The sequence below is a fragment of the Tamandua tetradactyla genome, chromosome 1, assembly GCF_023851605.1.
Source record: "Tamandua tetradactyla isolate mTamTet1 chromosome 1, mTamTet1.pri, whole genome shotgun sequence".
Lineage (NCBI taxonomy): Eukaryota > Metazoa > Chordata > Mammalia > Pilosa > Myrmecophagidae > Tamandua > Tamandua tetradactyla.
This window is the reverse complement of record NC_135327.1, coordinates 218,835,077-218,857,864: the sequence shown is the minus strand read 5'-3', so window position 1 is coordinate 218,857,864 and position 22,788 is coordinate 218,835,077. Positions and strand designations below refer to the sequence as shown.

The 22,788-nt window shown below is 37.4% G+C and overlaps 1 protein-coding gene across 3 annotated transcripts in view; it reads right to left on the bottom strand.

Moving 5' to 3' along the window:
- The window catches only part of EPC1 (enhancer of polycomb 1), a 112,949-nt gene extending 91,261 nt beyond the window's left edge, over nucleotides 1-21,688 (bottom strand). Inside the window, exons 1-5 of one of the 3 annotated variants that reach the window (XM_077152207.1) lie at nucleotides 21,516-21,688; nucleotides 20,369-20,457; nucleotides 18,974-19,073; nucleotides 16,725-16,825; nucleotides 5-196 (exon numbers count right to left, since the gene is read on the bottom strand). In XM_077152207.1, the coding sequence (XP_077008322.1) occupies nucleotides 5-7 (3 nt within the window). In that variant the 5' untranslated portion in view covers nucleotides 8-196; nucleotides 16,725-16,825; nucleotides 18,974-19,073; nucleotides 20,369-20,457; nucleotides 21,516-21,688. Of the gene's footprint in view, nucleotides 1-4; nucleotides 197-16,724; nucleotides 16,826-18,973; nucleotides 19,074-20,368; nucleotides 20,458-20,734; nucleotides 20,848-21,515 lie in introns of those variants that run through there. The other 2 variants (XM_077152212.1, XM_077152219.1) reach the window with 2 other exon arrangements.
- Between the last annotated feature and the right edge of the window lie 1,100 nt (nucleotides 21,689-22,788).

Sequence of the window (22,788 nt, the reverse complement as noted above, 5' to 3'; positions counted from 1 at the left end):
TTACCATTAGCGGAGGCGGAGGAGAAGCCAGTTCTTGAAAAATAATTGTAACAATATCGGCTGGATACTTGTGTCCCTAGAAACAACAGCCTCCATGCAGCATATGGATCTTCAAACATCTTAAAAATATTTGGTAAATAAAAAGTAATACTTTCTTCCATGATCGGTAGCTGAATGGGGTGGCTTCCCCCAGGATCTGTGGGCGTTTGGGAAAAATCGGAAAAATATCCACAGAAGATTAAAAGCAGAAGAGGCAGCGGCAGGCAGAAGACTGGGGTTAACAACTTTGCAATGGCAAACAGGCGTGCTCTGATTGGTTAGGAGGGCAGTGTCCCTCCAGTCTGCACTATCCCCCGCTCCCCCGCCTCCTGCAGCTCGGAAAAAAATGCAGTGTGTGTGCCATTTTACACTGGGCTTTTAAAAGCACAGCCACCCAAATGACAAAAGTCTAGGCTCCCTATTAAGTGACACTGCAAAACAATAGCACCCACGACTGTCTTTTCGCTCAGGAGAAAAATGCCCTTTTTAATGTCTTCGGAAACACTCTTGCTTCTTCTCTGTGGGTCTTAAAGGAATCTCAGGCTTTTTCTTAAGCGAATTGTTCGCTGCTTAAAAAAAGAAAGAAAGAAAGAAAGAAAAGTCGGCAGCTAATTTGGATACAAAGATGGCCATTTCAAAACTATTTCCATCAACGTGTTTTTAATTTGACGTGGTGAACGTACTCGAAGAGGCCAGTCATCCTTGAACAAAATTCATGACTGTTGGAACCCGGAGTGCTTTCATTTCTTGAAATAAAATATGTTAGCCCTCATAACTGCCAATTATGCCCCCCAAAATAAAAAATAGTGATTTGGTGGTTAAATTGAAAAGAATAGACATAGCTGGGTTTTTTTTCTTTTCTCCTTAAAAATTGTATTTCAAAAATCCTTACTAGCTGGCAGAATTCTGCCACTCTGCCTGACAAACAAAATGGCTGTGGTTCTGAGTTTTTTTGGATCTTCTCACTGTGCCTCCTCCTGGCCTCCAGGAAGTGGTAGAAATCCAAAATAAATACAGTACTAAAAGTACATTGTGGAGTCTGAACTCAGGGGAAGCCTTAGTAAGGGGGTCTTAAAATGTGAAGCTTTTTATTTGTTTTTTTTTTTCTTTTTAATTGTTTTGAAAAGAACATCAATCTCTAGAGATTTACTTGACTGTAATTTGAACTTCCTGTTTTACATATTTATAAGGTCTTTCACCTATCTTGGCAGGCTTTCAAATTAAGTGGGCTGGGAAATTTGACGCTGTCTCTAGTTGTGAGCTGAGTCAGGTATTTGGTGGTTGCATCTGGGCTTTTACATAAAGACAAAGTTTAAAACTTAAAAAAAAATTAACATTAAAAGAATGCGATGCTATGATTGATTGCAAATTTAAAGGCACAAAAGTCAACAAATATTATGTTAATTGAACATATTTAGTACAAGGTTCTTTGCCAGCTAAGTTTCTATTGAGCCAAGGATTGACCAGGGTTTAAAGGAATTGAATGAAGAAATGGGGGAGGGGGGTATTTATGTTTTCAGGATCCATACTTCCCCACGTTTCCCCTCTGCACTAACACATTTACTTGGTCTGGTCACCCTGCCTAGCATATAATAAGGTAACATTCTCGGAGCTATAGCAAAGGCAACTTTATAATTTATCCTCTAACCAGGATACATTTGAAAGTGAAAGAAGGCATATTACTAAATAAAGGATGATTGGAATAAATAGGGATTGTCCTTGGTAAACCAGGAAGTAGAATTCACTATATAGCCAGGAGGACCTCCTTACCCTTTTGCCAGGTCACTTGCAAGCATCGGGCCCAGGAGAATTTAGACAGAACTTCCCTGTGCTGCATCTTTGCCCTCCTTATTGTGTATACCAAAGACTCAACTCTGATATATTTAATGAATAGCCATGGTAAGGGAAATTTATATATCCATTTTACTTTTTAATCTCATCAACAGTGACTTGATGAGAGTCGATTTTAATATATGTATTTTTTTTAAATCAGAAAAATATCCTTGTCACCTAATGAAGAGAGTGGGCTAAAATTCTTGAGACATTTTTAAGTAGTTTTCCTTCTAATAGAAACAATTCACTACAGACTGTTTTTACTACGTGCTTTTGACTCTCCACCTCCCCAGCCCTTGTCTTTTTCTCCTATCCTCCCCCATCATATTTACATGCATATATACACATGCCTATATATGTATATATATCTTTAATATGAATGTGCATATAAAATTTTCTTATCTATAGTTTAGAATATTATTCTGTGTATTTTGCACCACAAGAAAATTTCTAACATTTTCTGGTGGTAGAATTTTCTTGGAGTTTTTGAGACCATATTCATGATATATGTGATTTGAAGGGTTTTTAAAAAATTTGCTTTGTTTTTGTTTTACATTTTTGATAAAGGTAAGATCTAGATAGAAATGTGTTGCAAACAATTGTCACATAAAAGAAACAGGAAAAAGAATTACTGTGTTGTTTATACAAATAAATCTTGAACACTTAGAATACACCAGGCATGATGCTTGGGTTGCACAGACATTAGTGAAAAATCAGATCATTTCTTTCCCTTCTCATGGAGCTCATAGTCTAGTAGGGAGACAGATAAGCAAGTATGCAAACAAGTATATAATTGCAAATTATGATAAGTGTTACTAAAGAAATGAACAGGGAAGGAAAAACATATAAGGAGGTAAGGAAAGTTTTCTCTAAACAGGTGACATTTCAGCTAGTTTTGAAGGATGAGAAGGAGCCAAACTTGAAGAGTGTATGAGAAATAGCAGACCAGGAAGACAGAAGAGCATGTGCTAAGGCCCTAAGGAAGAATGGAGTTTGGAGTATTCCAGGTGTTGAAATGAGGCCAATGTGGCCTCAGGATATTGAGAGACAGGAAAAATGGCACCAGCTGAGCTCAGAGATGTAGGCAGGGTTGATATCTGACAGAGGTTTATAAGCCATAGAAAGGAATTTGGACTTCATTCAAAATGCAATGAGAGCAAACCACTCAAGAGAAAAGAGCTGGGCAAAAGATATAATTATGTAAGTCCTAGAGGAAGAAATCCAGATGGTGAAGAAACATGGGAAAAGATGCTCAATTTCACTAGTAGTCAGATGAAAGGGGAAAAAGGCATTATAGAGATGTCATTTGTTTGCCTATTAGATTGGCAAAAAATGAAGCAAAACAATAATATCCAATGTTGGTAAGGATGTTGGAAATTGGGACTTTTATGTATTGTTGTTCTAAGCATAAATTGCTACAACCTTTTTGAGGAGTATAAGCCAACAATGTCTATTGAAATTATAACTATGTGTGTTCTTTGACCTAATGATATCACTTTTAGGATTTCTTATAGAAATAAGCATATTAAGAATACATATAAAATGTTTATTCAAGCGTTGTTTGCATCAGCAGCAACTTAACAGTTGATCCCCAGAGGAATGATTATATAAATTAGGAAACACCTATCCTTATTATATTATGCTGCTGTTTAAGAAAATGAGATCTATCTATCTGTTTGATCTGGAGCAACGTCCATGATATATTATTAAGTGAAAAAGTAAGTTTCAGAATAACGTGTATAACATCATGATAGTTTTGTTAAAAAACAACAATCCTCTCTCCGCCTCCATTCCCCAGGGAATGGTTTAGCTACAAGTGACAGAATATTCAAAATAATCATGACTTAAACAAGGCAGGTATATATTTTTGCTCATGTAAAAGTCTGAGAAGGCATGCTATGGTGTCTTGGAATGAGGCTCTTACAGCTATTACTCACTGTCAAACATGACAACATTCATGCCAAGGAATTTGGAAAGAGGAAGTGGCAAAAGAAGAGTTCAAGAGATGAATATTTTTCTGGGACCTGACATGTGTTATATCTACTCGTTTCCCATTGGTCAGAAATTAGTCCCATGGCCACACTTAGCTATAAGGGAGACTGAGAAATGTGGTCTTTTTTTTTTTTTTAAAGCTTAACCTAGTTTAATTTTATAATGTGCATATATATTCATTTGGGTCTGCATATTGAATGGCCACACTGCACAATTACAGGGAGAATCACTGAATGAAATTGTACTGTTGCCCAGCCCGCACGGCTGTAGGTAGAGGTTCTATATGAATGACCACAAAGGAAACTGAGGGAGTATATGTACTAGACATTCAACATTGGTTAACTTGGGATGGTGGGATTAGAGAGAGGGGATAACTTTCATTAAGCTCTAGTTGTTCACCTACTACAATAAGTAATTTTTAAAAATTCAAATAAGGTTTAACAGTACAGTAAGGCCTCTTAAAGGATTTTTAATAGAAGAGTCACACAGTCTGATTTAAGTTTTAAGAATACCCTTACAGATATGTAGAAAATAAAAGGGGAGAGGGGCAAGCATATAAACGAAAAGAACTACAATTGAGGCTATTTCAGTAATCTAAGTGAAAAAAATGGTGGCTTGGACCTGGATAGTGGCAGTGAAGATGGAACAATGAAAATCAATCATGAACATATGACAGAATTTACTGCTGGATTGAACAAGAGGTTGAACGCAATGGAGGAATTAAAGTTAATACTCAGGTTTCTGACTTGAAAAATGAGGTGGATAGTGGTGCCATATACTGGGACAGAGAAGTCTAGGAGGTGAGCACATTTAGAAGGAAAAAGTACAGGGTTCCTTTTTGGACACTTTAAGTTCATGATATCTCAATGACCTCTAAATAGAGATGTCACGTAGAGAAATGCATAGAAGTCAAATGGAGAGGGTAGAGCTAGAGATACATATGGTTTTTAAAATCTTGGGAATGGATGAGATCACCTGGGAAGAAAGTTTAGAGATAGGAAGGACCCCCGTTTGGAGTCTTTAGACTCTGTTTTGAAGACTCTGTAAAGGAGACCGAAAGGAGGTGCTAGAGATGTAGGAGGAAACCCAAGTGTACATCTCATGAAAGCTGAGAGGAAACCTTATCAGGACTGAAGGATCAATGGTGTCTAATTTGACTGAGAGGCTTAGTAAAATAAATATTGTAAAACCATGTGTTAAATTTGGCAATATTAGATCCTTGTTGATCTCGATATGAGTAGTTTTGGTACATCTGTGGAAGCAGAAGCTAGATGGGAGTTGGTTAAGAAGTGAATATAAAAAATTGGAGATATTAACCTTAATTGAGAAGTTTGGCTATGTAGAGTAAAGAAAACTGGAGCACAAGATAGAGGGCTTGTGTTGTACAGAGACTTTTCCATATGGCTGATACCTAAGTTGCTGACATTTTAATAGGAAATTGGTAGAGGGAAAAACTGATGATGTCTGTAAGAGAGAAAAACTAACAGCATAAAGGAGTGTGTATATACACATTGTGTGGGAGTGGGTGATAGAATCCGAAGCTTACATGGAGGGAGTGGCCCCTCTTAGGGGTACGGCCATTTCCTCTGTTGTTATCAGTAAAGAAGAAAGGGAGGCTGGGCACAGGTGTGAGATTTGTAGATTTGGTGATGGGAATCCATGAGAACTTATACCGGAAGATATCTATCAGTGAACTACCAGGCAATGCCGTCACCTGAGGACAGAGGGGTGGAAGGATGAGTAGGAAGTTTGGGGAGAGAGAAGACACTATGAAACAGGTATTACAAGAATGGAAAGAGAATCAATCTTCTAGAGAAATATGTGGTAGTCAGGGTCTTGCTAGGGCTGAAGACTTTGAATTTAAAATGAAATCAGTAGTGAGGACTTGTCATTTTTCTAGCAAGGGAAGACACAGATGTGGGATACAGAAGGTGAATTGAATCCCATGCAGTTGGATTTCTGCCAAAATATCTATGATAATAGAGTAGGCGTCTGTTAGAGAATGACTCAAAGGATGAACCAGGCAATCTAAGCAGGGCAGGACCTGGTGGACAGTGAGAAAGTGGCAGGGTCAGTGACAGAGCTCTCAGCTCTATTTTTATAGTCTATGTTGTGTTGGGAGTACTTAAGCAAGTGAACAGTAGTCTGAGAGTAGAATGCTTGAATTGGAGGTTTGGGAGGTTTTGTTGATGACAAGGTCCAGAGAAACTGTGGTGAACTGGAGGAAAAAACTGCTAATTTAGAATCACAGCATTTTGCTATGGATTTTTAAAATCCATATTTTATCAGCCTAAGTACAACCATGGATTACGACTCAGTTCATAAATAAATATGAACCAAAAATATCTAAGAGTGTACGTTTACTAGTAAACTGAAAAGATGTTACCTATACAATCATTTGCCTCAGTTTTCTATCTCTCTTTAACAGTGCTGATTTTGCTTTAACAGTGCTGATTTTGCTATATAAAAGGTTCAAAAACCTTTTATTTCATATTGGTTGAATAAAGCTCAGTTAACACTGTTTTGTTTTACAGATTAGGCAAAACTTTATTCAAGCTAGAATTTAACTGTATAATTGGAATAAAAAATTATTATTTTGGGGTTGACTAAGTAGTTATAGCAAATCAAAATCCTATATACATATGGGCAGAGGAAAATCTGTTCAACTTCTTAGATTCAAAAACTTAGAAACTTGTGGATCTGTAGAATTTAGTTCCATTTAGATATTTAAACAATCATTCTTAACTTAAATCAAAGTTTATAATCCTAATGATTAGAGTTACAATCTGGAAATGGCTGGATTGCCAGTCATGGGCCTTAATGAATTAATGAACAGATATTATCAAATTTTTTGACTTATTTGTGGATCTTAGGGAATTCCTTTAAATTTTACCCTTTATGATTTTTTTCCATGTTTTCATTGTTAACAGAGAAAAGTTCTACTTTTTTGTGAACATATTTCAAAGCAGTACCATACCAGGTTTCTTCCTTTCCAAATGTTTTAATACTAGTATTTCTTTAGCAGAGATTGTAAGAGTGTTTATTTCAGAACTCATCACCATCTTGGGGATGACTTTAGATTGCATCTATCCATTGGAAACTAAGCAGCATTTTCAAGAAAGTCATTTGTGACCAATGGCAGAGACTCCTCATTGACTAACCCATATCCATTCTCCCTTTGTTTCTTACTAATAAAATCCTGATTTTATTTGGATTGGCAAGATGCCTAGCTAAAAAATGTATTACATTTCAGTTTTTCTTGCAGTTAGGAGTGGTTGGGCAGCATGGTTCTAAACAGTGAGATGTTGGCAGAAGTCATTTGGTAGGGTGTGCAAGAAAGCACCCAAAGGGGCTGACACAGTGGGCAGTGCCTTTTGCTTCTCACCTTTGTCCTTCATCCTGCTTGGGGTGTGGTCACCTTACCTGGGTGGAGTTATATTGTGACAAGGAAGAGGTAAGCTTGTGGCTAAGAAAGAAGAAAGTTGGATTCCATATAGTCTCCATACCAGCCCTTGATGGCCTACATGAGAGGAAAGGAAAACCACTAATTTGTTTAAACCACAGTTGTCTTGTGGTCTCTTCCTCATAGCTTAATGCAATTCCTAATATAATTAGTGTAATAATCTTCAAAGAATTTTCTCTGTTAAAACACTGCAACTTTCTAATTGCTGTGTAATATTAGACTGAGGAGGAGAACGAGGGGATCTATGGAAAGTATGAAATCTTCTGCATATTTATCTGAGCTGTGGGTTCATAGTAGTTACTTACATATATGTACATATAATATGTGTGCATAGTACTTATCTATATTATATGTATATATATTTATACACACTTTATAGAGCTGTACATTAAGTTTAGTGCACTGTCTGGATGTTATCTCCTAAAGAAAGCTATTTTACATAGCAAAGTGAATAGGATCGATAATTTGAATACAGCTATTGTAAAAGAGCTGGACAAAGTTTTTTTTTTAAATATTAATCTCTTTGTTCTCCATGCCTCTTATTATGCATGGTGCCTAAGACAACTTCCCATTTCATCCACAAAATATATTACTTCCATGTTTTTTCATGTTTTCTTGTGATCGTTGATGTTAGATGGTGTTCTAGAACTGCATATTCCATCACTAATTGCTCTCCTAATATTATTTTCCTTTTATTCTTATTTCTTTAAAATAAACTTTTTATTTTGAAATAATGTCAAACTTACAGTTGCAAAATAATACAAAATCCATACAGAGAAACCCAACATACCACGTTAACCAGAAAACTAGATGCACCAACTTTTAACATTTTGCCACATTTGCCATATCATTTTTATTTATCTGTCATCTCTCTTTCTACCTATTACTATCCATTCGCCTAACTAATGATTCATTGATATATTTTTAAACATTTAGGAGTAGGTTGTATACATCATGCTCCTTGAACACTGAATACTTCCATAAACTTTACCTGAGAACAAAATATTCACTAATATATCCACCTTAAATGAAATTTTCAAACTCAAGAAATTTAGCATGGATATAAAGTTCATATAAAGTCTATATTCCACTTTTTTCATATGTCCCAATAATGTCTGTGATGATTTAAAGCTGTGTGTACCCCCAGAAAAGTAAGCTCTTAAAGTCAATCCATTCCTGTGTGGGTGGACCTATTGTAAGTAGGATCTTTTGTTAAGATGTGACCCACCTAATCCTCTTACTGGAGTCCCTTAAAAGAAAATGACATTCAGACAAAGAGAGACAAAGCCATGGAAGCCAGAAGCAGAAAGCAAGAAAACCCAGAAGAGAAGGCAGAGACCAGCAATGCTGTCATGTGCCCTGCCATGTGACAGAGTCCAGGATCCCCGGCAGTCAGTCTTCAGGAAGAAGGCATTGTCTTGATGATGCCTTGATTTGGACAGTTTCATGGCCTCAGAATTGTAACCCTGTAAGCTAATAAATTCCCATTACTACAAGCCAACCCATCTTATGGTATCTGCTTTTGGCAGCCTAGCAAACTAGAACAATACCCTTTTGGGCCTTTTCTCCACCATTATTAGATCCAGTTCAGGATGAGGTACTGGATTTACTTGTCATTCCCTCTCTTTTTTATTTTTAATAGTGGGAACATATGCAGCGCATGAACTGTCCCATCTCAACCACTCCCAAGTGTACAATTCAGTGGGATTCATCACATTCACAATGTTGTACCATCCTCACTACCATCCATTGTCAGAACTTTCTCATCACCCCAAAGAGAAACCCTACAGCTATTATGTATTAACTCCCCATTCTCCCTTCCCTTATCCCCCCCAACTTGTACTCTACTTTCTGTCTCTATAAATTTGCATATTCTAGCAATTTCATAAAAATGGAATAATACAGTGTCAGTTCCTTTGTGTCCGACTTATTTCCCTCAGTACTGGAATTTCATTATATTGCTTTTTAGGTTGAATAATATTGCATTGTATGTATAGACCACATTTTGCTTATTCACTCATTTGCTGATGGACATTTGGGTTGCTTCCACCTTTTGGAGATTGTGAATAATGCTTCTATGAACACTGGTTTATAGATATCTGTCTGAGTCCCTGACTGACCCCTAAATCTTGACTGACCTCAGCTGTCAATCAAACTTCTCATTACTATATGGCCCATCAGAATTCTAGGTGTTTTGGTGTGATGGTTGACCTATTGTGGGCCTAGTTGGCATGAAATAGTTAAACAGCAAAATCCTAAGTATACTATAGGAAATACCATGGTAAAAGCACAAGAAGGGAGAACTATTCATCTAATAACAACGTTAAAGTTACTCTTATGGCCATCAAAAAATTCCCAGGGCTACACAGAATGCCCCCTCCCTCACCCCTAAAATAAGAAAACTCATACATTGACAGAAACCACACAACTTAAAAATTCAGCATTGCATGGATTTATGAGGCAAAAGAACTGGAATAGCTAGACTAATAGAAACACAGTTGGTAAAGACTCACTTAAAGTATCAACCTTGAACAATTATAGAAATAGACTGAGACTTTTCTCTAAGCAATCATTAAAGCTTCCATACAAGGAAGACCATTTACTGTTATGGAACATGAATCATTATTGAAACAAAAGGAGAGTCAGCAAATAATTTAGGCCCAGGATGACAAAGGAAGGAGAGTTTAATAGAATCCAATCAAATAATTTTCCTAACTGTATCTAGCTAAGGGTTCTTAGAATTCCTTAGTGTGGGGACAAAGGGGTTTGGAGTTAATAGAATCCAGACATATGGTCTATTGTAGTCTTAATATTTAGTCAGTTATTCTTAATGAATTCTACTCTCTTTGTATTGCATAAAAGAACACTTTAAGCCTTGTTATAAGTTAGATTTTGAGACTGAATAGCCCTCAACTGACAATTGCAATCAAAACTCTGGAGCTAAGAGTAGTTGGTGCAGAAAAGCATCGCCCTTCACAGAGCTTTTATGGGACAGGTGCCTGGCTGGTTGAGTTAACTCTTAAAAATGGGCAACATGGGGAGTCTATTTTACAGGTAAGGGTAACTAGTAAAAAAGGGGCAGTTCTTGCAAAACCAGATGGCAACGTGATGACTCACCTCGTTTTTTTTTTTTATTAATTAAAAAAATTAACTAACACAACATTTAGAAATCATTCCATTCTACATATACAATCAGTAATTCTTAATATCATCACATAGATGCATATTCATCATTTCTTAGTACATTTGCATCGATTTAGAAAAAGAAATAGAAAGACAACAGAAAAAGAAATAAAATGATAATAGAGAGAAAAAAATTAAAAAATTAAAATAAATAATTAAATAAATAAACAAAAAAAAAACTATACCTCAGATGCAGCTTCATTCAGTGTTTTAACATAATTACATTACAATTAGGTAGTATTGTGCTGTCCATTTCTGAGTTTTTGTATCCAGTCTTGTTGCACAGTCTGTATCCCTTCAGCTCCAATTACCCGTTATCTTAACCTATTTCTATCTCCTGATGGTCTCTGTTACCAATGATATATTCCAAGTTTATTCTCTAATGTCGGTTCACATCAGTGGGACCATACAGTATTTGTTCTTTAGTCTTTGGCTAGTCTCCCTCAGCATAATGTTCTCTAGGTCCATCCATGTTATTACATGCTTCATAAGTTTATTCTGTCTTAAAGCTGCATAATATTCCATCGTATGTATATACCACGGTTTGTTGAGCCACTCGTCTGTTGCTGGACATTTTGGCTGTTTCCATCTCTTTGCAATTGTAAATAATGCTGCTATAAACATTGCTGTGCAAATGTCCGTTTGTGTCTTTGCCCTTAAGTCCTCTGAGTAGATACCTAGCAATGGTATTGCTGGGTCATATGGCAATTCTATATTCAGCTTTTTGAGGAACCGCCAAACTGCCTTCCACAGTGGTTGCACCATTTGACATTCCCATCAACAGTGGATAAGTGTGCCTCTTTCTCCACATCCTCTCCAGCACTTGTCATTTTCTGTTTTGTTGATAATGGCCATTCTGGTGGGTGTGAGATGATATCTCATTGTGGTTTTGATTTGCATTTCTCTAATGGCCAGGGACATTGAGCATCGATTCATGTGCCTTTTGGCCATTTGTATTTCCTCTTCTGAGAGGTATCTGTTCAAGTCTTTTTCCCATTTTGTAATTGGGTTGGCTGTCTTTTTGTTGTTGAGTTGAACAATCTCTTTATAAATTCTGAATACTAGACCTTTATCTGATATGTCGTTTCCAAATATTGTCTCCCATTGTGTAGGCTGTCTTTCTACTTTCTTGATGAAGTTCTTTGATGCACAAAAGTGTTTAATTTTGAGGAGCTCCCATTTATTTATTTCTGTCTTCAGTGCTCTTGCTTTAGGTTTAAGGTCCATAAAACCGCCTCCAATTGTAAGATTCATAAGATATCTCCCTACATTTTCCTCTAATTGTTTTATGGTCTTAGACCTAATGTTTAGATCTTTGATCCATTTTGAGTTAACTTTTGTATAGGGTGTGAGATACGGGTCCTCTTCATTCTTTTGCATATGGATATCCAGTTCTCTAGGCACCATTTATTGAAGAGACTGTTCTGTTCCGGGTGAGTTGGCTTGACTGCCTTATCAAAGATCAAATGTCCATAGATGAGAGGGTCTATATCTGAGCACTCTATTCGATTCCATTGGTCGATATATCTATCTTTATGCCAGTACCATGCTGTTTTGACCACTGTGGCTTCATAATATGCCTTAAAGTCCAGCAGCGTGAGACCTTCAGCTTCGTTTTTTTACCTCAAGATACTTTTAGCAATTCGGGGCACCCTGCCCTTCCAGATAAACTTGCTTATTGGTTTTTCTATTTCTGAAAAATAAGTTGTTGGGATTTTGATTGGTATTGCGTTGAATCTTTAATTCAATTTAGGTAGAATTGACATCTTAACTATATTTAGTCTTCCAATCCATGAACACGGTATGCCCTTCCATCTATTTAGGTCTTCTGTGATTTCTTTTAACAGTTTTTTGTAGTTTTCTTTGTATAGGTCTTTTGTCTCTTTAGTTAAATTTATTCCTAAGTATTTTATTCTTTTAGTTGCAATTGTAAATAGAATTCGTTTCTTGATTTCCCCCTCAGCTTGTTCATTGCTAGTGTATAGAAATGCTACCGATTTTTGAATGTTGATCTTGTAACCTGCTACTTTGCTGTACTCATTTATTAGCTCTAGTAGTTTTGCTGTGGATTTTTCCGGGTTTTCGACGTATAGTATCATATCATCTGCAAACAGTGATAGTTTTACTTCTTCCTTTCCAATTTTGATGTCTTGTATTTCTTTTTCTTGTCTAATTGCTCTGGCTAGAACCTCCAACATGATGTTGAATAACAGTGGTGATAATGGACATCCTTGTCTTGTTCCTGATCTTAGGGGGAAAGTTTTCAATTTTTCCCCATTGAGGATGATATTAGCTGTGGGTTTTTCATATATTCCCTCTATCATTTTAAGGAGGTTCCCTTGTATTCTTATCCTTTGAAGTGTTTTCAACAGGAAAGGATGTTGAATCTTGTCAAATGCCTTCCCTGCATCAATTGAGATGATCATGTGATTTTTCTGCTTTGATTTGTTGATATGGTGTATTACATTAATTGATTTTCTTATGTTGAACCACCCTTGCATACCTGGGATGAATCCTACTTGGTCATGATGTATAATTCTTTTAATGTGTTGCTGGATTCGATTTGCTAGAATTTTGTTGAGGATTTTTGCATCTATATTCATTAGAGAGATTGGTCTGTAGTTTTCTTTTCTTGTAATATCTTTGCCTGGTTTTGGTATGAGGGTGATGTTGGCTTCATAGAATGAATTAGGTAGCTTTCCCTCTGCTTCGATTTTTTTGAAGAGTTTGAGCAGGGTTGGTAATAATTCTTTCTGAAATGTTTGGTAGAATTCACATGTGAAGCCGTCTGGTCCTGGACTTTTCTTTTTGGGAAGCTTTTGAATGACTGATTCAATTTCTTTGCTTGTGATTGGTTTGTTGAGGTCATCTATTTCTTCTTGAGTCAAAGTTGGTTGTTCATGACTTTCTAGGAACTTGTTCATTTCATCTACATTGTTGTATTTATTAGCATAAAGTTATTCATAGTATCCTGTTATTATCTCCTTTATTTCTGTGAGGACAGTGTTATGTCTCCTCTTCCATTTCTGATCCTATTTATTTGTGTCCTTTCTCTTCTTCTTTTTGTCAATCTTGCTAAGGGCCCATCAATCTTGTTGATTTTCTCATAGAACCAACTTCTGGTCTTATTGATTTTCTCTACTGTTTTCATGTTCTCAATTTCATTTATTTCTGCTCTAATCTTTGTTATTTCTTTCCTTTTGCTTGCTTTGGGATTAGTTTGCTGTTCTTTCTCCAGTTCTTCCAAGTGGACAGTTAATTCCCAAATCTTTGCCCTTTCTTCTTTTTTGATATAGGCATTTAGGGCAATAAATTTCCCTCTTAGCACTGTCTTTGCTGTGTCTCATAGGTTTTGATATGTTGTGTTTTTATTTTCATTCGCCTCGAGGTATTTACTAATTTCACTTGTAATTTCTTACTTGACCCACTGGTTGTTTAAGAGTGTGTTGTTGAGCCTCCACGTATTTGTGAATTTTCTGGCACTCTGTCTATTATTGATTTCCAACTTCATTCCTTTATGATCTGAGAAAGTGTTGTGTATGATTTCAATCTTTTTAAATTTGTTGAGACTTGCCTTGTGACCCAGCATATGGTCTATCTTTGAGAATGATCCATGAACACTTGAGAAAAAGGTGTATCCTGCTGTTGTGGGGTGTAATGTCCTATAAATGTCTGTTAAGTCTAGCTCATTTATTGTAACATTCAAATTCTCTGTTCCTTTATTGATCCTCTGTCTAGATGTTCTGTCCATTGATGAGAGTGGGGAATTGAAATCTCCAACTATTATGGTAGATGTGTCTATTTCCTTTTTCAGTATTTGTAGTGTATTCCTCACGTATTTTGGGGCATTCTGGTTCGGTGCATAAATATTTATGATTGTTATGTCTTCTTGTTTAATTGTTCCTTTTATTAGTATATAGTATCCTTCTTTGTCTCTTTTAACTGTTTTACATTTGAAGTCTAATTTGTTGGATATTGGTATAGCTACTCCTGCTCTTTTCTGGTTGTTATTTGCATGAAATATCTTTTCCCAACCTTTCACTTTCAACCTATGTTTATCTTTGGGTCTAAGATGTGTTTCCTGTAGACAGCATATAGAAGGGTCCTGTTTTTTAATCCATTCTGCCAGTCTATGTCTTTTGATTGGGGAATTCAGTCCATTAACATTTAGTGTTATTACTGTTTGGATAATACTTTTCTCTACCATTTTGCCTTTTGTATTATATATATCATATCTAATTTTCCTTCTTTCTATACTCTTCTCCATACCTCTCTCTTCTGTCTTTTCATATCTGACTCTAGTGCTCCCTTTAGTATTTCTTGCAGAGCTGGTCTCTTGGTCACAGATTCTCTCAGTGACTTTTTGTCTGAAAATGTTTTAATTTCTCCCTCATTTTTGAAGGACAATTTTGCTGGATATAGAAGTCTTGGGTGGCAGTTTTTCTCTTTTAGTAATTTAAATATCCCACTGTCTTCTTTCCTCCATGGTTTCTGCTGAGAAATCTACACATAGTCTTATTGGGTTTCCCTTGTATGTGATGGATTGTTTTTCTCTTGCTGCTTTCAAGATCCTCTCTTTCTCTTTGACCTCTGACATTTTAACCAGTAAGTGTCTTGGAGAACGCCTATTTGGGTCTAATCTCTTTGGGGTGCGCTGCACTTCTTGGATCTGTAATTTTAGGTCTTTCATAAGAGTTGGAAAATTTTCAGTGATAATTTCTTCCATTAGTTTTTCTCCTCCTTTTCCCTTCTCTTCTCCTTCTGGGACACCCACAACACGTATATTTGTGCGCTTCATATTATCATTCAATTTCCTGAGCCCCTGCTCAAATTTTTCCATTCTTTTCCCTATAGTTTCTGTTTCTTTTTGGATTTCAGATGTTCCATCCTCCAGTTCACTAATTCTAACCTCTGTCTCTTGAAATCTACCATTGTAGTTTTCCATTGTTTTTTTCATCTCTTCTACTGTATCTTTCATTCCCATAAGTTCTGTGATTTGTTTTTTCAGACTTTCCATTTCTTCTTTTTTTTCATCCCTTGCCTTCTTCATGTCCTCCCTCAATTTATTGATTTGGTTTTTGAAGAGGTTTTCCATTTCTGTTCGTATATTCAGAATTAGTTGTCTCAGCTCCTGTATCTCATTTGAACTATTGGTTTGTTCCTTTGACTGGGCCATATCTTCAATTTTCTTGGTGTGATTTTTTATTTTTTGCTGGCGTCTTGACATTTAATCAGATTTCCCAGAGTGTGAGACCCAGCAGGTTGAAAGATTTTCCTGTGAAGTCTCTGGGTTCTGTTTTTTTTTATTCTGCCCAGCATGTGGTGCTTGTCTGTCTGTGGTCCCACCAGTAAAAGATGTTGTGGCTCCTTTATTAATGCCACTATTGGTGTTTGGTTGGATCCAGTCCCTGCCACTGTCGGAAACTCCCTCCTCTCCCTCCGGGCAGCCGTCTGTTGGGGAGGGGCGCCGGCGCCGGCCGCCGTGACTTGGGGAACTCGCTGATCCGAGACTCGCCGCCAGACTGGGAAGCCGCCTGTGGGGGAGGGGTGCCGGTCGCCGGCCGCTGCCGCTTGGGGAACTCTCTGATCCGAGACTCGTAGCCGGTCCGGGAAGCCGCCCGCGAGAGAGTGGTGCCAGCCACCGGCCACCGCGGCTTGGGAAACTTGCCTCTCCGAGACTCTCAGCCGGTCCAGGAAGGAGGGAGGGAGGGGCGCCAGCCGCCAGCCGCCGCGGCCCGGGGAAGTGCGCACCGCTCAGGGAGCTCACCGCAGCGGAGTCTCACAGCCGGTCCAGCCAGTCCAGACTGGGGTACGCTGTGTGTCTGGTCCCTGCCGTGGCCCCAGGTGCTGTTCTGCACTGTTTCTGGTCACCTAGTAGTTGCTCTGGAGGAGGAACTAAGACACGCGTACCTTACTAAGCCACCATCTTGGCCCCGACCTCACCTCAAGTTTTTGACCGTAAAGAAAAAAAATTATTTGATTTATATACATATATAAAATATGTATTTATAACCAGCGGACTACTATCCAATGTCAAATCTTGCTTCCAAGTTTTCTTTGTTAAAAATAAGTATACCCAAAATGTCCTTTACTCTTATTTTTGTGTGTATTATTCTCAGCAATCACATTCATTTTTTCCTAGGTGGTAAAAATGATATAAACTCATTGCCAACAATTTGGAGAACACAGAAATGTGTAATAAGAGTCTACTAACCAGTTGTAGTCCCACTTCTCTGGGTCTCTGTCCAATGTCTTTCCTGTACTTCTTTCTTTGTGGGCAAACTTCCAGAATAAAGGCTGCCAAGTCAGCGATCCCTGTTATATAATTGAACAAGTATACATAATACAACCCCCAAAATAACTCAGACAGGAGGGATTACATAATTAACACAATTGCACCCTACTTTGATAAAAGGCGGAAAGTTTGCAAGGGTATTAGAAAGCATTTCTCCCTCTGCAGTTCTAAATTATTTGTAAAATCATGGATAGCCCAAGTACACACTACTTAAATCAAATGCTTGGATTGCTTGCTTCCTAGTAATTGATCAAGATCATCTGAGTCGAATGAATGGGTGACATGGGGGTGAATATTGAATACAGAGGTGACTTTGGAGCATAAAACACTTGGAAAACAGGGAAAGATAATCAGTGGGCAAACATGAAGATATGAGAGTCATAGGAGATGAAGGCGAAAAGTATCACAAGGGGAGAGATGGAGGAACAAATATTTGCGACGGTTCCATAGATAAGTTACCAGATGATTTATAGTAAAAGCCGGGACACTTTTATGGTAAAAGTAAGCACTATTAATAATTGTGCTGGGAAGACAGGCTGGATTATCCAGGGAAAATCAGAAAATATTTGTTTTTTCAGATAAATGTAACAAACAATTCCTACAGCACTGGCAGCAGCCACCTGCTTGCTACCTTTACCATATATATGATAAATTCCTGATGTTACCATCCTTAATTTTTGACTTGCCATAACTTACTGAATAGTTTTCACCAGCAAAATGAAATGCCAGGCAAGTACTATTTATCCTCAATGAGGTTTCTTTAAAGAGCCTGCTAATCCAAGAGTTAGCGTAAAATGAGACCAAAGCCAAGTTTTGGTTATCAGGGGAATGAGTCAGTGTTACTCTATTTTATGGTCCAGGCTTCACTTGCAGATATGCTAGTAAAGATCTGTGCTCTTTATTTTAGGGGAATTTTCAGCCAGAAGTTGACAGGCTGGACTCTGTCTTAGCCTCTCTGTATTCTCTGTTAGAATATATTCATTATCATCATAGAAGTCTTAAAATTTAATTTTTCACTAATGAATCTTAAAATGTTTGCATGTTCAAGTCAGTTTGCCATGTCCAATGTACATATTCAGAAAACCAATACATAAAACCTCCACTTAGAAACCATAATTTGAGGGGGATTTATTTTACAATGGGAAACAGAGGTGAATTCTTTCATATTTTCAGCCAATTTGAACTAGTGCTTCTGGGTCAACTTTCAGCCTGGGAATTCAGGCGGATGGGGCTGAATTGAAGGTTCATTGAGAGCTGTGACTTTTAGGCTCAGGACTCTGAGTTGAACATGTTGCTGGGGATTTGCCCTTGTCAAAAGATCTCCTACAAAAGATCTCCCTATTACAAGCACTACTGTCTGGTCCAGCACATGGTCCTTGACACCATCAGGACACTTATTGTAGCCAAGTCTCTCCCTCGTGTGCCTCTTAGTAGTCTAAACCAAATAAGGTGCAGACCAGTGGGACTTCCCACTTCAAATGCTCCAAAGAACCATGGACAAATAATCCAAGGTGGGGAGGAGTAGAGCTTGTACTTGGAAATTTTCTGCCCTTCTACAGGAAGCAATGCTTCAATGTTTCCTCTCTGGCCACAGATTGGGTTAGACAAGTTGCCCATCAAATTACATGCAGTCCATCTGGATATCTAGTCTTTTTTTTTAAGAAATACTCTGTGGTGGCATTTCTCAAACTAAAGTCTGTGGTCATATTCTCTCATATTAGTGAGCTCTCAGTGAGAATTTAAAAAAATTTTTTAGTTGTTTTTTTCTTTTTGTATGCTATATGGAGGCGTCACATTTCATTATTTTTCCATTTGAGTATTCTGTTACTGCAGTGTCATTTGTTGAATTTTTGTGTGTTTATTTTGCTTTTTTGTTTGTATTTTGGGAAGTGCATGGACTGCGAATCGAACCTGGGCATAGCAGGCGAGAATTCTACCACTGAACTACCCTTGCATCCCCGAATTTTAAGATTTTGTGTTTTCATTTCAATGAGAATTTAAAAAAAAATAAGCGTACTGACCTCCCTATAACAAGTACTGCCATGTAATTTTACTCCTGCGCTTGTGTTTATGTTTATAATTGACTTAGCACTGAGCAATTCCACTTTAATCAGGGAGCTAATGCGACAAGAACCAAAGCAGACTTGATATGTAAATGATGTACTTACCCCAAGTGAAGGCCAAATAATACTGCAACAAGCTGCACAAGCAAATGGTTTATAATAATTTGAATGAAAAAAAGGTGGGGAAATTGTCATCGCACTGTACCTGGTGGTAATGTGACACAATAGTCAGCATTAGATACATGCTATAGCATGAGAAAGGCAAGAATGCCTATCAAATACAATTGATACCTTTAACTTATTGGCATTATTGCTTGGTTCATATTCAATGTATAGATTTTTTCATAATTACATAAGCTGTACAAGGAGCTTACATATGGTGGTATGTTTGCATGGGGGTAGTTAAAAAGATGATCTCTCGGCCACATTTCCTGTACATCAATTCCAGCAGGGTTGCTTTAGGAGGCGAGTAATGATATTTAACCTTTTCATGCCTCAATTTCTCCCTCTGAATGGGGATAATAAGAGTGTCCAGTGAGTAAGTAGTAAATGAACACATATTGTAAAGGTTTTAGAATTGTGCCTGGGAATGCTCATTATTCTGATAGTAAAAATAATTCAACTCAGAAATTTAAGTGAAGACCCAAAAGTGTGAGAATTCTGCTCTATTGGGTATATAAAAAATAAGCAATACTTGCATGGAACATCAAATTTATGAAACACTTTTTCAGGTGTATTATTCACTTAATCACAATTAAAGTGATATGCCCTGAAAGAGGTCTGTTTGCCATGAGACAAAGAATGAGTATTTTGTAACTGAACAGTTTTTGTTTTCACCTCGGTTGCTAGGAAGCCCCAAGCTAATTTTGTACTTTAGTACACAGTTCTTGTGAAGGGCTTATTAGTGTGGATATCAACATTATATTTCCTCTCTTGGTCTTGATTTTTTATTCTCATTTACATTTTCCCTGATTCTTAAATTTTATGAATACCATTTTATTGCTTGGAATTGTTATAATCTGCCCTGTATACTTTGGAAAATTTTGAGCCATAAATAGACTGAACCACAGTCACATAGCTGGTAAGATCCAGCTCTTGACCTGAGTTATTTATTTATTTTTTCTTTGTGGGAAAGTAACATTTATTAAGCACCTAGAATACATCTGGCACTTTCTGAGCAGTATCTCATGCAATCTACTGATCAGTGAGGGTGAGGTAGGTTAGTTATTGACATCTTCATCTTCAGATGAAGAAGCTGAAGTTTATTAACGCTATACAACTTTTCCAAAGTTAATAAATGTGCTAAAAATTGTCCTTCTCTTCTAAAGTCTCCCTTGATGTTAAGGATTTCGGGCCAGGTCTTTGGACACCCTCCACCCCCTAACCTGGAATCGTGGGCTTTTCTTCTGTGGCTATGCCAGAAGCAAAAACTGCCAATTCCTACTATCTACCACTTAAATAAATGATGTTCATATGAAGCAAAGATAGTTCCCAACTTACATTATCCTTAGTGGACTCTCAGGGTTTTCCAGAGACTGTCATTCTTTTCACTGACATCCTCTTGCCCAGAATCCAGCATCCGCAAGGGCCTAAAAAGGAAACAGAGACCAGTGCTCCAAAGGTGAAGCAGTATGCAAATGTACGTGCGCTCCTGGATCCTGGCTCAGCTGGGTAAGTTTCATGTTTTTTTTTTTTTGGCATGGGCAGACTGTGGGAATTGAACCGGGTCTCTGGCATGGCAGGCGTGAACTCTGCCACTGAGCCACCGTTGCCCGCCCCACGGTTTTTTAACCATAAAGTTTTTGAAGGATTTGAAGATTGCCTCTGAGATTGACCCTGTCCACATATTTGTTAGATCTTCCAAACCTGTGATATAATCATTCTTTCCATTGTCAGCCGGAGAGAGGGTGGGCATGTCAGCTATTGGCTGCTGCGACAGGGTGGGTAAGTCAGCTATTGGCTGCTGCAGAGGGTGAGTAAGTCAGCTATTGGCTGGACTCAAGCACATCAGTAAGTCTGAGATTGGCCTCTGCCATTATGATCTATGCTGATGCCACCAGGAGGTTCAGGAAGTATCATTAATGCCACCAGGAGGTTCAGGAAGTATCATTAAGGTGACACCCAGAGACTCCAGTAAATGACTTGAATCTTAATTCCCGCTGCCATCTTTTTTACACCAGCCTTTAGGGTGTTTTGCAAATAGTGATGTTTTCCAAACTTCAATCATTCGATTATCATAATTTTTGTTATATCCTTACATCACTTTTAGTATTTACTTAAACTTTAATTTAATGACACTGTTATTTAAGCAAATTATTTTAACGTGACACTTTATATTGCTACCATAAATGGAAGAACAATATCATTTATGATTAATAGAAGATAATCTTTATACACGATGATAGCAAAGCATCACTATTAAATTCTTTCCAGACACAAGGATTAGGAATTGGGAAGCCTATAGTCTATTTCTAACAATGACCTAAACTATCTCATAAACTATGAAACTGTATGCAAGCAATATAACTTTTCAGTGCCATGCTTTTTCCCATTTGCAAAAAAATTTTGGGCCTATTTACCATACTCTTTACAGGCCATATTCTGTGAGGAAAAGAGGAGAGATTTCCTTTGTCAATTGTGGAAGTACCTGGAAACTGTAGGGCTTTAGATGATGAAGTGAAGGAGCCAAGGTTAGAAATAATAAGGAGAATCATCAACAGGATCCAAAGCTGAAACTGGGGGGGCACCAAATATGAAAAAAAATTCCTCCCCTGGGTGAAGGCGTGTTAAGTCCTATTGCAGATTTTGAGCAGTAATGTAGCTAAAGAAAAAGCAAAAAGTCTGTTAAGATCTTAGAATAAAGGCTTTAAAAACTGGTAAGTGAGGAGAAAAACTTAATGGAGAGGTTAAGACTAGGAGAGAAAAGGGTAATAAATGTCCTCAACAGTAAAAATCTTAAGTCATGATTGTAAAACATAATTCTGTTCTTTTGATGTCCATTCCAGATTAATCTCTTGACTTAGACCACATACATGCCACATATTCTGAAGGTTTCCTTTACTTTATGGGATTAGAAAATACTGCATGGATTGCTTAAGTGGTAACTATGTTTTTGATATTATTGGCCACTGGATGAAGAAGGAAAGACCCAGAAGTTTCTTAGGAAAGGTACACAGATCTTGGAACCATTCTAAAGATAATTTACAATTATGAAAAGTTCAAATAAACTATCTAATGCCCCCAAATAGTGACTATTTTGTGAGAGCCTTAATTGGGAGTGATTGTCAGAGACATTCTTTCAATGATTCCTCTACCAAAAATGAAGGACCATTACTTGGTTTTAGAATGAGACAAGTTCTTTTTTTTTTTTTTTTTTCTGTATGCTGTATGGCAGGGTCACATTTCATTATTTTTTCCATGTGAGTATTCTGTTATTGCAGCACCATTTATTGAATTTTGTTTGTTTTGCTTGCTTGCTTGTTTTTTGGGAAGTGCATGGACTGGGAATTGAACCCGGTTCTCCCATATGGCAGGCAAGAATTCTACCACTGAACTACGCTTGCACCCCCAGAATAAGACCAGTTTTTATTTATTTTGGAAGAGAAACTGGAACAAAAGTGAGGAGTTCTGATTGAATATTGTTGTAATTCTATTAATTGGGCTGAGAATAATGGATGTTTACAAAAAGTTGTAAAAGTAAACAGGCTGCAAAGATGACATGGGGTAATAAAAAAGGATAGAAACATCTTTTATTATTTGAGTGAGATTTGGGGTGTGTGAGATGAAAATGTGGTAAGAGTAAATAGAACAAAAGTCAACCTTGAGGTCATTAGAGAGAAATACAGCTGTAAATAGAACCAGTAGCCATACACCTCTAATAAGTGTGGATCTGGAGAACAGCTAAGCACATATTACCTTAG